At 44.8% G+C, this 14,271-nt stretch overlaps 1 protein-coding gene across 1 annotated transcript in view; it reads left to right on the top strand.

Annotated features, from left to right (window-relative positions):
* Positions 1-13,952, top strand: part of SCGN (secretagogin, EF-hand calcium binding protein) — a 53,120-nt gene extending 39,168 nt beyond the window's left edge. Inside the window, exons 7-11 of the mRNA XM_077809095.1 lie at positions 5,052-5,107; positions 6,602-6,647; positions 6,746-6,805; positions 7,505-7,573; positions 13,824-13,952. Coding sequence (XP_077665221.1) covers positions 5,052-5,107; positions 6,602-6,647; positions 6,746-6,805; positions 7,505-7,573; positions 13,824-13,952 — 360 coding nt within the window. The remainder of the gene's footprint in view (positions 1-5,051; positions 5,108-6,601; positions 6,648-6,745; positions 6,806-7,504; positions 7,574-13,823) is intronic.
* The last annotated feature ends 319 nt before the right edge of the window (positions 13,953-14,271 follow it).

The following is a 14,271-nucleotide window of genomic DNA, read 5'->3' as shown; positions in this document are numbered from 1 at the left end:
GCACATTGTATGTTTTTTTTAGTGGCTCACAGTGCAAACCTTCATATCACAGGGTTTACTACTCACTGTTGGAGCACCTCCTTGCGGCCACATCTGGGGATTAGCTCCTGAACATTAACATCAAGTTTTTCACCACAAGGTTTAACAGTACCACCAAAATTTTCAGCACAAATGGGCATTTACAAGTATCTTTGTCATACAACACCTTCTGTTTAGACAGTCTGGTTTGTTCAGTACCCATTGTGTCCTTTAATTCCTTCCTGTACCCTTGCATGTAAATGGGTACTGGCTTTCCTTTTACTACAGTGTTCCGCATAAGTTTTTAATCCAAGCATATCTTTGGGGCTTTGGTATTTAGGGTTTGGTGAGGTAAGGATGCAGGGGTACCCTGCATACTGGCAGGCCCCTTATGGAGCTGTCTCCCTGCCCCAGGGCTGTGCATATGCAAAAAGCCCATTTCCCCTCTTGGGGTCACCCTGTGGGTGAGTCCTTCCCATCCCCCTTTCTGGAGGATTGGGACTTGAGCTCTCTTGGTTAAAGGAAAAGGAGTACTTGTGGCACCTTAGAGACTAACCAATTTATTTGAGCATAAGCTTTCGTGAGCTACAGCTCACTTCATCGGATGCAACTGTAGCTCACAAAAGCTTATGCTCAAATAAATTGGTTAGTCTCTAAGGTGCCACAAGTACTCCTTTTCTTTTTGCGAATACAGACTAACACGGCTGTTACTCTGAAACCTTGGTTAAAGGAATCTACCTGCTGATTAGGGTTAAATGTTTCGATCAGCAGGGCCTCAGCTGCTTGCTCTATGTTGTCAGCTAGGGGCAAAGCTTCCTCCTCCCTGTCAGCCAGGTAATTTGCATGTTCCCAGACATACTGCTGGTTGTTTGGATGTGGATTTAAAACCACTGTAAACTCTAATACTGGGCTCTGCCATAAAGAGACAGCATCAATTTCTGCCAGCATGTTAAAACTGATGTCTCGGTGACTTACAGTTACCAACTTCTGCTTCCACAAGGAATCAGATGTGTCTGAACCCCACTACGGTACTACAAAGATGTCTTCACTGGCATCTGGCAGTCTACTCTCAGAATTTGAGACACAGGCTGATTGCCTGGATGGACAGGTGCTGAATCAGCCACGCTGTCCTAGGTATTTGCCCACGTGGGATCAGCATGAGGATATTCATGTGCGAACAACATTACTTCCTCAAGATGCTGAGTAGGCAAAGACAACTGGTTACAGGGCTGCCTACATTCCATAAAATTCCCTTTTCCCCTTCTGAGGCCCCTTTTGAGAAACCTTCCTCAGTGGTCTGTAAAGTGAGTTCAGAGGGACTGTGCTCATTTGCAGAACTCTGGCAGTTAGCACTTAGAATAATTCTCTCAGCAGGCAATCTGCTACAATGGTCCCATCAGGAGTTAATTGGGCCAAATAACTCCCATACCCTTCAGGCACAACTACTTACTTGCAAACCTCACCAGGAAGCATTTTTCCTGAAGGAGCTTCCCCAAACAATAATCCATTTTTCATTAAGCTTTGATAAAAATGCAATACTGTTTAAACATGCTGGGCCTTATTCTCATTTACACCACTCTGGCAATGTAAAGGTACCTTAAAGTGGGTGTACATTTCATTTGTTTCCCCTGAAAGGCATCTTTATGCTGCCAAAATGGTTTAAATGAAAATCAGGCCCACAACTATTTAAACCTCCCATATGTGTTTGTACATAAATAGATCCATGATATGGGGGTGTACCTGCTGTAATTCTTTGTGTGTGTGTGTGCAATTATCAGATTAGATCAAACACTTGCACGCTTGACATTAGCAAGTTTAATTAATAAATGTATCCCCAGGCATTTGATGTGTAATACTTGCAGAGATGGCACATAGCAGATGTGCATGAGCTACAGTTGTCCAAGTAATGGGATTATGTCTAGTTTAGTAGCTGTGGTACCTGAACTAATTTGTTGAAAGTCATTCCATATCGAGTACATAATACTCCATATTTCCATATTTCATGTGAAATTCATTTTTACAGAAAGGGACAACCTAGGCCTTCAGGTAGGACTTTCTTTTTCTTTGTTGACCTGAATGGACAAAAGATTAAATGTATTTGGAAATCTTATTTAGGATATTGGTCCTATAATAGGCAAAGTAGAATTTGAAAAGATGAGAGAGCTGCGGGAGGGGCTAGAAGTGGCTATAGCCCAAAATTTGCCTTATCTCTCCCGTAGCCACCCCTCCCAGCACAAAAGTCAACCATTATGCAGAAGAAAGGGTGGTATGGTATGGTATGGTATTGCCACGCTTACTTCTGTGCTCCTGCTGGCAGCTGCACTGCCTTCAGAGCTGGGTGCCTTGCCAGGAGCAGTGGCTGCCACTCTCTAGCCACCCAGCTCTGAAGGCAAAGTGGAGAAAGCGGCAGCAGCTAGCCAGGCACCCAGCTCTGAAGGCAGCGCTGCCACCAGCAGCAGCAGAGAAGTAAGGGTGACATATCGAGCACAGAGAAGGGGTGGGGGCATGGAAATAACAACAAATGGGAGGAGGGAGCATGCCGGGAGAGAGATTGGGAGGAGTGTGCATAAGGGAAGGGGATCACAGACGGGGAAAGGGGAAGCATTCATAGGGGAGGGGGATCACGGAGGGGGGAGGAGGGCCTTGGTTAGGGGAGGGGAATCACAGCAGGCGAAGGATGCATAGGGGAGAGGGCAACACTGACAGAGGAAGGGGGGCATGGTTAGGGAAATAGGGAACATGGACAAGGGGTGGAGAGCCCCAAACAGAGGAAGTGTGGGTGGGGGTGGAGTTCCAGACAAGCAGGCATCATGCAAGGTGGGGACTGCCACGTGGTGGAGTGGTAACGCTCAGCCCAGTGCAGGACACTGCATGCTGTAAGGGTGGCACAGGGATGGGGGGCTGTGGCAGAGTTGGGAGCTCAGGGGATGCTGCTGCTGTTAGTGGGGTGGGTAGGGGCCAGCAGACACCATGAGGGGTCCAGTCCCACCACTGTGGCAGTCTGAGGGCACCAGTAGCAGGCTTGCCAGGCACTGAGCTGAGCTGTGTTGCAGGGCGGGAGGTGTGAGGTGTGCAGAGCTGTCCTTAAGCTGCACGTTTGGAGGCCAGGCCAGCTTCAGGCCCCTTCCCATGAAGAGGCAGCAAGGGGCCGGAGCCCTGCACGGGGGCAGGAGCACCTCAGTGCTCCCATATGTGTGCCCACAAGATGTAAAGTGCAGCCCCTGCAATTTTCTGTCTAGCCCACATCATACACACACACACACCTGGGAAGAGGCTGGCACTGCTCCTGAGAGTTTTTCTTGGTTTGGCAAAGGCAGAGCTCAGAGAAAGGAGGCGGATGGGGGACCTGGAAGCAAAAGGAAAGAAATTATTCTGATTAGTTAGAAAATACACATTTAAAGTCAATAAAATTTAAATTTTAGCTCCAAATTAAAATTAAGAGGGGACCAAACTGCTCAGGAGATTGGCAATGGGCTAGGGATCCTTTCACGTCTAGGTCACCAATTCTAATCTAGCCCATAGTAGTAGTCATGAACACAGGTCATGGCTATTTGATGACACACACAAAAGACATTTTCTACTCTAGAGCTCTTGTCATCTAAGTCAAACAGACACAAGGTAGACAACACACACTGGAAAGCCCAGATGAGGGAATAACTACAGTCGGGAGGGTTTTTTATTCTTATTTTATGTTTTATATTATGTACTGCTTGAGGGCATCCTGGAAGGCAAGGAGACTTTAGAAGACACATGAATGAAAAAGTAATTAGTGGCTTGGCTTGACCTATGCACAATGAGTTATTGGCCTCAATCCACTTCTTAAGGTCACAGTCACATGTCCCGATCACATAAATTGCCATCACAATTGGTATTAATTAGTATGTTTATTTCAGTCTCATAGAGAAACCAAAGATTTAGTGGTCATGGAGGCTGAAATCCCCAAAGAGACCTATGGGTTCCCTATTTGATGTATCGCAGTGTATTGTGCTATTGGGCCTGTATTTAAAAATGTAAGGACCCTGAAAGAGGGACACTATATTGAGATTCTTGCTGACACAAGAGCAGGGGTGAAAATAACTTAAATGACTTACCGGTACACAGGGCGGACAGGGTCCGGGGCAAGGCGGTGGGAGGGGGACGGCGCTGCGTCCCTGGAAGGGGCGGGGACTCAGGTGGAAGGGGCAGGGCTGGGGCCAAAATCCCACACAAGGAAGTGGGAAAGGTGCCTGCACCTTAGATGGACAGTATTCCATGCTCCGAGTTACCAGCAAGGTGTCATGGCTGGGTTGTGGGCAGCCAAACCTAGAAGTCGAAGCCAGAGTCCACAATCTTGAGACAGGAGTCAAGAGTCGGCTGGGTCGGGATACTGGGAGGTCAGAGGCAGGAGACAGACAAACTGGCAGTCGAAAATCACACGTCAGATGCCAGGAGATCAAGCTGGGTCAGAATGCCAGGAGGTCAATCGGGGGAAGCAGGAGCAGATATAGCTAGCAGGAAGCACAGGAGACACAGTCTGGACCAAGCTGAAACCCAGTTGTTCAGATGGCTTCCTGTTCCTGGTGCTAGCTTAAGTAAGGCCAGCAGGTCCATCAGCCACTCTGGGACTCAACCACTCAGACCTCGGGGCAGAGCCTCACACTGGGCTGGGCTTCATGGGTTTCAGGTAAACTATTGCCAGCAGGCTGCCAGGTGGAGGGTTGGAACATGGCTGCTCCCATGACCCTTGCAGGCCCTGGTTTGAGACCTGTGGGTCATGACAAAAGGGATTGGTATGAAGAAGTAGGCATTCTCCTCCCCCTCCCCTGCTGATCAGGAATGGGAGGAGCATGCTGCACCATAGGAGATGTATAGGTGGTGTGCTAGGGTAGTCAGCACACCTCTTGGGGACTTGGGCAATATTGCATTCCCTCTTCTCTGCTCTCCTTACAGTGGGAAGGGCACAGTGTAATTTTTCTAAGCCATTCTATGTTTGTATCTTCTTACCCAGCTCTCTGTGTTACTATATTTTGGCAATTTTCTCGTCTTGATTTTAGATGAAGATCTTTGACAAAAATAAAGATGGACGACTGGATCTGAATGACTTGGCAAGGTAGATATTAATGGTACTGTTATGATTTAGCGGCTCCTAGCAGCAGACCTGGGCAAGCTGATGGTTTATACAGCAGAGGCCTGAGTTTGAATTCTTCCTATGTTTCAAGTGACATTAGGCAGTCTAGGTGTTTCTATAGCATGGTCCCCATCACCACAGCATCCAAGTGCCTGATGCATTAGAGCTCTAAGGAATGCCAGGATTTGCCTCCCCCTCTCTAACATGCCCTAGAATACTTTGTACTGGCTGAAGAGGTGCTTCAAAGGAGGTGACATGGCAGCAGATGGAAAGTATTAGAAGGTTCTGGACTGTGTATATAGAAGTGCAGTCAAAGAATAACTAAATATATAGAGAGAGGTGCCTTGATGTCACCTCTGCCCATATAGATGTATATAAAGTGCCTCCCTTGTAACATGCATACTTAAAGCTGTCTCTTAATGAGGAGAAAATGTATTTATTTATTTATTTATTTATTTTATATACATATTCAGCTATGCCTTGCCTGCAGCTCTATACACAGTCCAGAATCTTTTAATACTTTTCCTTAGCTGCTATGTTACCTCCTTTGAAGCACCTTTTCAGCCACTACAAAGTGTATGTGTCTGTCTGTATGTATGTGTGTGTGTATATATATATATATATATTCACTTGTGCCTTGACCTCACCTCTATCCATGCACTCCAGAATCCTTTAATGCTTTCCATTAACATTTAGCTGAGAATAATAACCCAGAATTCTTTAATACTTTACTTTCTGAGACACACATTGAGAGAGAGAGAGAATGAAAAATACCATAGGGAGGCCATTATTCCAGCTTCCTCTTAGATATGGCTCTGTAAGTGGTCTGCTGATAACACATATGCTAGCTGACTCTTAGTAAAATGAGTTTAGTAGATTCCTCCAGCTTAGAGTGAACATTTGTCATTTGTCACATCCCAAAACCTCCAGTGAGGGCACAATTTGACATGATTGGCATCCTGTGCTCAGGAGAATCCCAGAGCTGGAATAGTAGCTGGAAAGAAGGGCTTTTAGTAGTGCTTTAAGGGGAAATTTGTACATTGTCAGTGCTCAAGACAGTATTACTTTCACAACCAGGGAATTCATCCATGAGAAGATCTCTCTTTCTCTCTGTGTCATATATGTATTCCACTGATTCCACTTTAAAGAGCTAGAGAGAGAATTTCCTTTAATCCAGTTACAGAGGAGTAACTGGACAGTAGCTCTCACTTTTAAGGCTAACTGCCTCCACTAGTCCTACCACTGGAAACGTTCTGTAAAGGTCATTAACATAAAGAAGTCCATTTTCAGAGCAGTGAGCCAAAGGATTCGTACTACAACTCCCCACAAACAGAGAGGGATTTATGGTCACATCACCCATAGATCTCTCTGAAAGTACCTCCTTCTTAAGACTGCTATAACCTACAATTTTGCCTTCTGGACAAGTAGAACTAATGCGATAACCAAAAAGATCATAATTTAGATCTCTCCCTTTAGGATTTTGGCACTTCAGGAAAATTTCCTCCTTCAATTTAAGATGGATGTAAGTAGCACTATTTTCTAATGCATTCATTCTGCTTTCTTCAGCTGAGATAACTCAGCCTTACCTCAACCCATTATCATTTTTTCCCCTGCATTCAGGCTTGTAGTACAGAAGAAAGGAAGAACGATTTTGAGAAAATCTTTGCACACTACGATGTTGTGAGTTCTGTGGGGTGTTTTATTACACTGCAGTTTAAGTGGCACATCTGGACTTGCGCTCACATTCATAGAATATCAGGGTTGGAAGGGACCTCAGGAAGTCATCTAGTCCAACCCCCTGCTCAAAGCAGGACCAATCCCCAATTTTTGCCCCAGATCCCTAAATGGCCCCCTGAAGGATTGAGCTCACAATCCTGGGTTTAGCAGGCTAATGCTCAAACCACTGAGCTATCCCTCATTGGGTGACGCTCCATTGTTCAGAGTCCCTTTCCCCAGGGGAAGCAGTGTTTATAGAATCACAGAAGCAATGCTGGCCTTAGCTCTGGGCCCTTCAAGCAGTTTTGCACCACATGCATGTCTCACCCCATCAAACAGAATGCCCCATTCATAGCTCTTTTGAGTGCAGCACCAGTGGGGCACAGTAGAGACTGAATTCCCTAATTGTCCTATCTCACTTGGAAAGCGGCACTTCAATGCCATTTCCTGCCTTCACAGGACTTGTAGGGTAGTCACCACAGAGCCTCACAAACAGCTGAGGGAAGATGTCACCACAGTTGGAGGGGAGAGGAGAAATCACAGGTGATGGTTTGGGGGATAGGATTTTATGGAGACATAGAGTTTGGGGGGACCTGATGGGTAGAAAATATTACTATATTTCTGACTTGGTGAAATGCCTTTAATGTTTCCTCTGTCTTTCAGAGTAAAACAGGAGCACTGGAAGGTCCAGAAGTGGATGGGTTTGTCAAAGATATGATGGAGCTTGTCAAGGTGGCTTCAGGATTCTTTGCATTTATTGTTTCCCGTATTTTTTATAGGAATGACATGTTCCTGATTTGCACAAACCTTTGAAAATCTGGAATCAGATTTAGTCATAAGATGAAATTAATTTCATGGTCTCAGCATGAACACTATTGGACATTTGTCCAAGTCACACTAACACTGTCAGACATACAGTCTGGTATAATTCAAAATGACCAGCAGTTTCTTCTTAATAGACACCTAAGATAGTTTATGTTCTAAATTAGACAGACAATGCAGTTCGACAAACACTAGTTGAAGGTTCAGTCTCTGACTGGTACATATACACACTTTTTTCTTTGGTCAAGTTCATGTAGGATTCAATGATTGAAGGGCACTGATTTAGCTGTCGGAGGTAAAGGGGAAAGAGGGGAATCCTGCATAGACAGTACCTGGCTCTGTCTTTTCTTATCAGTTCCATTATGAGTGCAAAGGAGCCCAATCCTATGAGGTGCTGAATGTTCAGTTCCCAGTGAAGTCATAAGTAGAGTGAGTGAATAATTGATTTTTTCGATTTGGTGGCCAAACCAAATCACACAGAATGTTTCAAATGTTGATTTGAAATGACATTCGCTCCAGGTAACACTGAGGTGATGGTAGTATGTGGGTAGAACAACCAGAGGAAATGGTGGAGATTACATCACTTCCTTCAATTACAGGATCTTACCCACCTTTTATTACTGTGGTTTGCAGTCCGGTGGGGGAGGGGATGTTAATCAAGTCTTCAGGTGTCATTGGATGTGCAACCCTGGTCAAGACCTTGTCTACACTAAAAAGGGTTTGCTGATATAGCTATCCTGGCAAACTGCCATAGTGGGGACGAGTTTATACCAGCTAAAGAGAGCTTTTGCTGGTATAGCTTCGGTGAATGAAATAAGCTATGCCAGCAAAAGCACTTTTTCCTGGTATAACTGCATCTACACTAGGGCTTTTACAGACATGTCTATGTCAGTTAGGAGAGTGATTTTTTTTCACTCTCCTAACCAACATAGTTATATCAGAAAAATTTAAGTGTAGCACAGATTCAGATTCCATTTGTGCTTGCCAGGAAAGTGATAATCTTTTCTTTAGATGTGGCCCTTGCCATAATTGTCCATGTCTTTGCTATCTCCATATTGAATTAGTACATATGTGTTCTGCATAGAGCTACACGTGAAAATCATCTGGACTCTTCAGCTACTGCAGGCAATGCCCTGCCTGTTTACTGGTGCATCTCACAGACAGCAGATTATAACTGCACTGACTTCCATTTCGGTTCCAGGTGCAATTTGAACTGTTGATTTTGACCAACACAGTTTCAATCTTGGCAACCTTAGGGTATGTCTACACTGCAAAAAAAAACACGGCAGCAAGTCTCAGAGCCCAGGTCAGTTGACTCAGTTTCATGCTATGGGGCTAAAAATAGCAGTATAGATGTTTGGGCTCAGGCTGGAGCCCCGCCTTTGAGACCTGACAAGGCAGGAGGGTCTGGGAGCCCAGGCTCCAGCCCAAGCCCAAACGTCTAGACTGCTATTTTTAGCCCTATAGCACAAGTTCCACAAACCCAAGTCAGTTGACCTGGACTCTGAGACTCACTGTGTAGACGGACCCTTAGAGGCTTTCCATATGAAACTGCATTTGAGATACGCTTCAGCTAAGAGCTACCCCAGTTTAGAATCATCATCAGAGTTTGAACCTTCAGCATTGCAGCACAGACTGCTCCTACTTGAGCTACAGGGCTAACTGTATTTGCTGGCAGCAAGGGAAGGTTGTTTGAGAGTGGTTGTGGGAGAAGCCCAGCTTGGCCGAGTGCTCTATGTGTTCCCCACCCCTGGAGTTTGGAGAACTCCTGTCCTATGTGTTGCCCCCAGAGGGGGAAATGGCTTTTGGTGCCATGTGCTGGGTTTTGGTGGATGGCTGAAGGAAGCCCAGCCAGTCTGTCTGTCTCTTCCCTCTCAGGAGTTGGGGGAGCTCCTGACCCATGTGGTAAACCTAAGGGAAAGGACGTAAATGGACCAGTGGGGCCATGCTCTGGATCAAGAAGTTAATAGAGAGGGAGCCTGCCTGACCAGTCTTCCCTTCCCCCTTCCTCTACCTACAGTTAGTCCAGTACTTTGCTGGTGTTCCCATTGCAGCATGTGCTGGTACTGCTGCTTTGGTCCAGCCTGGGAATGTGCAATGACTTTGGCATGTTACCAAAACTTTCCTGAGGAATGTCAGAGAGAGAAAGGAATTGGCAGTTTTAACACTTTGTACCTCAGCAAATTCTGAATGGCGTGTCTGGAGAGAAAGAAAAGGCACTTGTGTAGCCCAAGAGGATTTCCCCTGCCAAATATCAAAGGTGTTCTGCAAACAATGGAGATGGGGAAGCTTCTCAAAGAAAAGGTCCCAGGTATTCTTTATAATGGAAAGTGCTAGGCAGCCTAAATATAGGGGGGTTGTTACCAGCTCCTCCTATAATAAAGTGTAATTAATCAGGAGCGTATCTTATATCAGTTAAGAATCAGAACTAGCCTTTTATATTGACTGTGCGTATCCAGAGACTAACCATATGGATTGGATATGATGCCATCTGCCTTTCCATATCTGAAAGGCTGATGAACATCAGTTCTTGTTCTTCCATAACCTGTACTCCATCCACTCTCAATCTTTTTCGTCCCACCATTTACACACAGTTAACTGTTGGCTGCCTTTTAGCCTTGTGTATGTGTAGCCAATAACAACAACCACAACAACAACGAAAATAGCAGATACCACTTATCCATGGAAATATATAAAATGTACTTTTGTAAATTGGTCTCAGATGAGCAGATACGCTTTCAATAACCTGTTTTCCACATTTGCCACGGTGCCTGAAAAGGTTGTGAAGACCTTAGTAACCAGGACAATGACTGAAACAAAGAAAAGAAGACACTTGGTCATGTGCTGTGGGAACATTCTTCCCTCAAGGGATTTCTTCATCATCATCTTCCTCTTTGTAACCATGGCTGAATCTGATATTTTTGACACCACAAATTCTGTTCTCATTGTGAGACTGTGAGAACAAAAGAAAGATGTTAATGCAAAGAAATGATACAGCACTATTGCAATACAATGGAAATGTAGCCATTAAACTAAGTCTTCTAAAGTGTGTTAGCCAGCCCATGGTATTTCAGGATTGTTTAAAGCAATAGAATTAGTCTGGGACATAGTACTAACTTAGAGAATATTTATCTATCACACACATTCCACAAGGCACAATGTTTGTGCAAAAAAACAGGGTTAAAGTACAGGATTGGGAGTCAGGAGAGCTGGGTTCTGTGCACAGCTTCGCAGCACGTTTTGCTGTGTGATCCTAGATCGTTTAACATCCTTGTGGCAGGGAAAACACCACAGCAGCCCAACACTTTAGCATTTAATTTCAGAAAGGGAGACTACACAAAAATGAGGAGGTTAGTTAAACAGAAATTACAGCACCAAAAGTTAAATCCCTGCAAGCTGCATGGAAACTTTTTAAAGTCACCATAATAGAGGCTCAAATTAAGTGTATACCCCATATTAAAAAACATAGTAAGAGAATCAAAAAAGAGCCACCATGGCTAAACAACAAAGTAAAAGAAGCAGTGAGAGGCAAAAAGGCACCCTTTAAAAAATGGAAGTTAAATATTAGTGTGGAAAATAGAAAGGAGCATAAACTCTGGCAAATGAAGTGTAAAAATATAATTAGGAAGGCCAAAAAAGAATCTGAAGTACAGCTAGCCAAAGACTGAAAAAGTAATAGCAAAAAAATGTTTAAGTACAGGGGCAGGGGATTGGGGTGCAGGAGGGGGTGCGGGGTCTGGGAGGGAGTTTGGGTGTAGGAGGGGGATTCTGATCAGGGGCAGGAGGTTGGGGTGAAGGAGGCAGTGTGAGGTGTAGGCTCCAGCCAGGAGGCGCTTACCACAGGCGGCTTCCGGCTGGTGGCACTGCAGGGCTTAGGCAGGTTGCCTGCCTGCCTGCCTGCCAAAGCCCCAAGCTGCTCCTGGAAGCAGCTGGCTGCTAGCACGTCTTTGTGGCCCCTGGCAGGAGAGGGACAGCATGTCTCCATGCGCTGCCCGTGCCTGCAAGCGACGCCCCCATAGCTCCCATTGGCTGGTTCCCGGCCAATGGGCACTGCAGGGATGGTGCTGGGGGTGGGGGCAGCGTGCAGAGCCACCTGCCCCCTCCCCGTTTCAGGCCTGGGGCCACAGAGATGTGCTAGCAGCCAGCTGCTTCAGGAGTGGCGTGGGGCCACGGCATTCAGGCAGCCTTCCTGAGCCCTGCTGCGCCACAGGACTGGCCCAGAGTTGGAGATCGCTGCCTGTAATTTATTTTTGCAGGGTCCCCCTTGAGCCAGGGCCCTGGGCTGCAACCCCTAAAGTCCCTGCCTTAATCTGGCCTGGGACTAATAACTAAACTATCATTTAAATCAGCTTCTGTACCAAATGACTGGAGGATAGCTAATGTGACACCAATTTTTAAAAAGGACTACAGAGGTGACTCCGACAATTACAGGCTGGTAAGCCTGACCTCAGTATTGGGCAAACTGGTTGAAACTATAGTAAAGAACAAAATAGTCAGACATATAGATTAACATAATTTGTTGGGGAATAGTCAACATGATTTTTGTAAAGGGAAATCATGCCTCACTAATCTACTAGAATTCTTTGTGGGGGGTCAACAAGCATGTGGACAAGGGGGAACCAGTGGATATAGTGTATTTAGATTTTCAGAAAGACTTTGACAAGGTCCTTCACCAAAGGCTCTTAAGCAAAGTAAGCAGTCATGGGATAAGAGGGAAGGTTCTCTCATGGTAACTGGTTAAAAGATAGGAAACAAAGGGTAGGAATAAATGGTCAGTTTTCAGAATGGAGAGAGGTAAATAGTGGTATCCTCCAGGGGTCTGTACTGGGACCAGTCCTATTTAACATATTCATAAATGATCTGGAAAAAGGGGTAAACAGTGGGGTGGCAAAATTTTCAGATGATACAAAACTACTCAAGATAGTTAAGTCCCAGGCAGACTGCGAAGAGCTGCAAAAGGATCTCTCAAAACTGGGTGATTGGGCAACAAAATGGCAGATAAAATTCAGTGTTGATAAATGCAAAGTAATGCACATTGGAAAGTATAAGCCCAACTATACATATAAAATGATGAGGTCTAAATTAGCTGTTACCACTCAAGAAAGAGATCTTGGAGTCATTGTGGATAGTTCTCTGAAAACATCCACTCAATGTGCAGCAGCAGTCAAAAAAGCTAACAGAATGTTGGGAATCATTAAGAAAGGGATAGATAATAAGACAGAAAATATCATGTTGCCTCTATATAAATCCATGGTACACCCACATCTTGAATACTGCGTGCAGATGTGGTCGCCCCATCTCAAAAAAGATATATTGGAATTGGAAAAGGTTCAGAAAATGGCAACAAAAATTATTAGGGGTATGGAACGGTTGCCATATGAGGAGAGATTAATAAGACTGAGACTTTTCAGCTTGGAAAAGAGACGACGAAGGGGGGCATATGATAGAGGTCTATAAAATCATGACTGGTGTGGAGAAACTACTCTCAAATAAGGAAGTGTTATTTAGTCCTTCTCGTAACACAAGAATGATGGGCTACCAAATGAAATTAATAGGCAGCAGGTTTAAAACAAAAGGAAGTATTTTTCCACACAACGCACAGTCAACCTGTGGAACTCCTTGCCAGAGCATGTTGTGAAGGCCAAGACTATAACAGGGTTCAAAAAGAACTAGATAAATTCCTGGAGGATAGGTCCATCAATGGCTATTAGCCAGGATGGGCAGGGATGGTGTCCCTAGCCTCTGTTTGCCAGAAGCTGGGAATGGGCAACATGGGATGGATCACTTGATGATTACCCGTTCTGTTTATTCCTTCTGGGGCACCTGGCATTGGCCACTGTGGGAAGACTGGGCTAGATGGACCTTTGGTCTGACCCAGTATGGCAATTCTTACGTTCTTATCAGTCACTTATGCTCTGGGCGAAATACAAAAATTATGTTAGACTTCCTTATTTAGACTCCCTTAAATCTAATTAAACCCACTGTACCTACGTGGAGCCACAAGACCTTTTCCTCATCCTTCTGTCCACTTCATTTGTATCTCCTCCCTCAATGTGTTTCATGTGCTTCAGTCATTCTGGAATTCCCATTGACATATGTTGTTAGAAAAATGACTTAGAGATTTTTTTCTCCCAACAATGATTCTTTCTTTTGTCTCCAGCCCAGCATTAGTGGTGTGGACCTGGATAAGTTCCGTCAGATTCTGCTGCATCACTGTGATATGAACAAGGACGGAAAAATTCAAAAATCTGAACTAGCCTTGTGTCTTGGGCTTAAAATGAACCCATAGATTTGAATGTGCTTCACCTATTGTTTGCAATGTTTTCTTTGTAAGAACTTGCTGTTGCTGGTAGAACTCTTTCAGTCCTGTGTTAACAATCTGTGTGATAGTGCTGAACGTGGAAGATATAGGCACCTCACTGCTGTAATGAAAGTGCATTTGCACCAGGATGCCACGGAGTGGAGAATGCATGAAGGGCCTTTCAATTCAATAACTAGATTCACATTGTTCAGTAGAAGAAATTACGTGTGGAGCCTCTGTATTTTTTACAAATAATGTCCATATCCACAGACATACCAGTTTATCAAAAATGGAGATGTCGTTCCAT

The sequence above is a fragment of the Eretmochelys imbricata genome, chromosome 2 (genome assembly GCF_965152235.1).
Source record: "Eretmochelys imbricata isolate rEreImb1 chromosome 2, rEreImb1.hap1, whole genome shotgun sequence".
NCBI classification, from domain to species: Eukaryota; Metazoa; Chordata; order Testudines; family Cheloniidae; genus Eretmochelys; species Eretmochelys imbricata.
The sequence above is the reverse complement of the archived record's forward strand: the minus strand, read 5'-3'. Positions and strand labels throughout refer to the sequence as shown.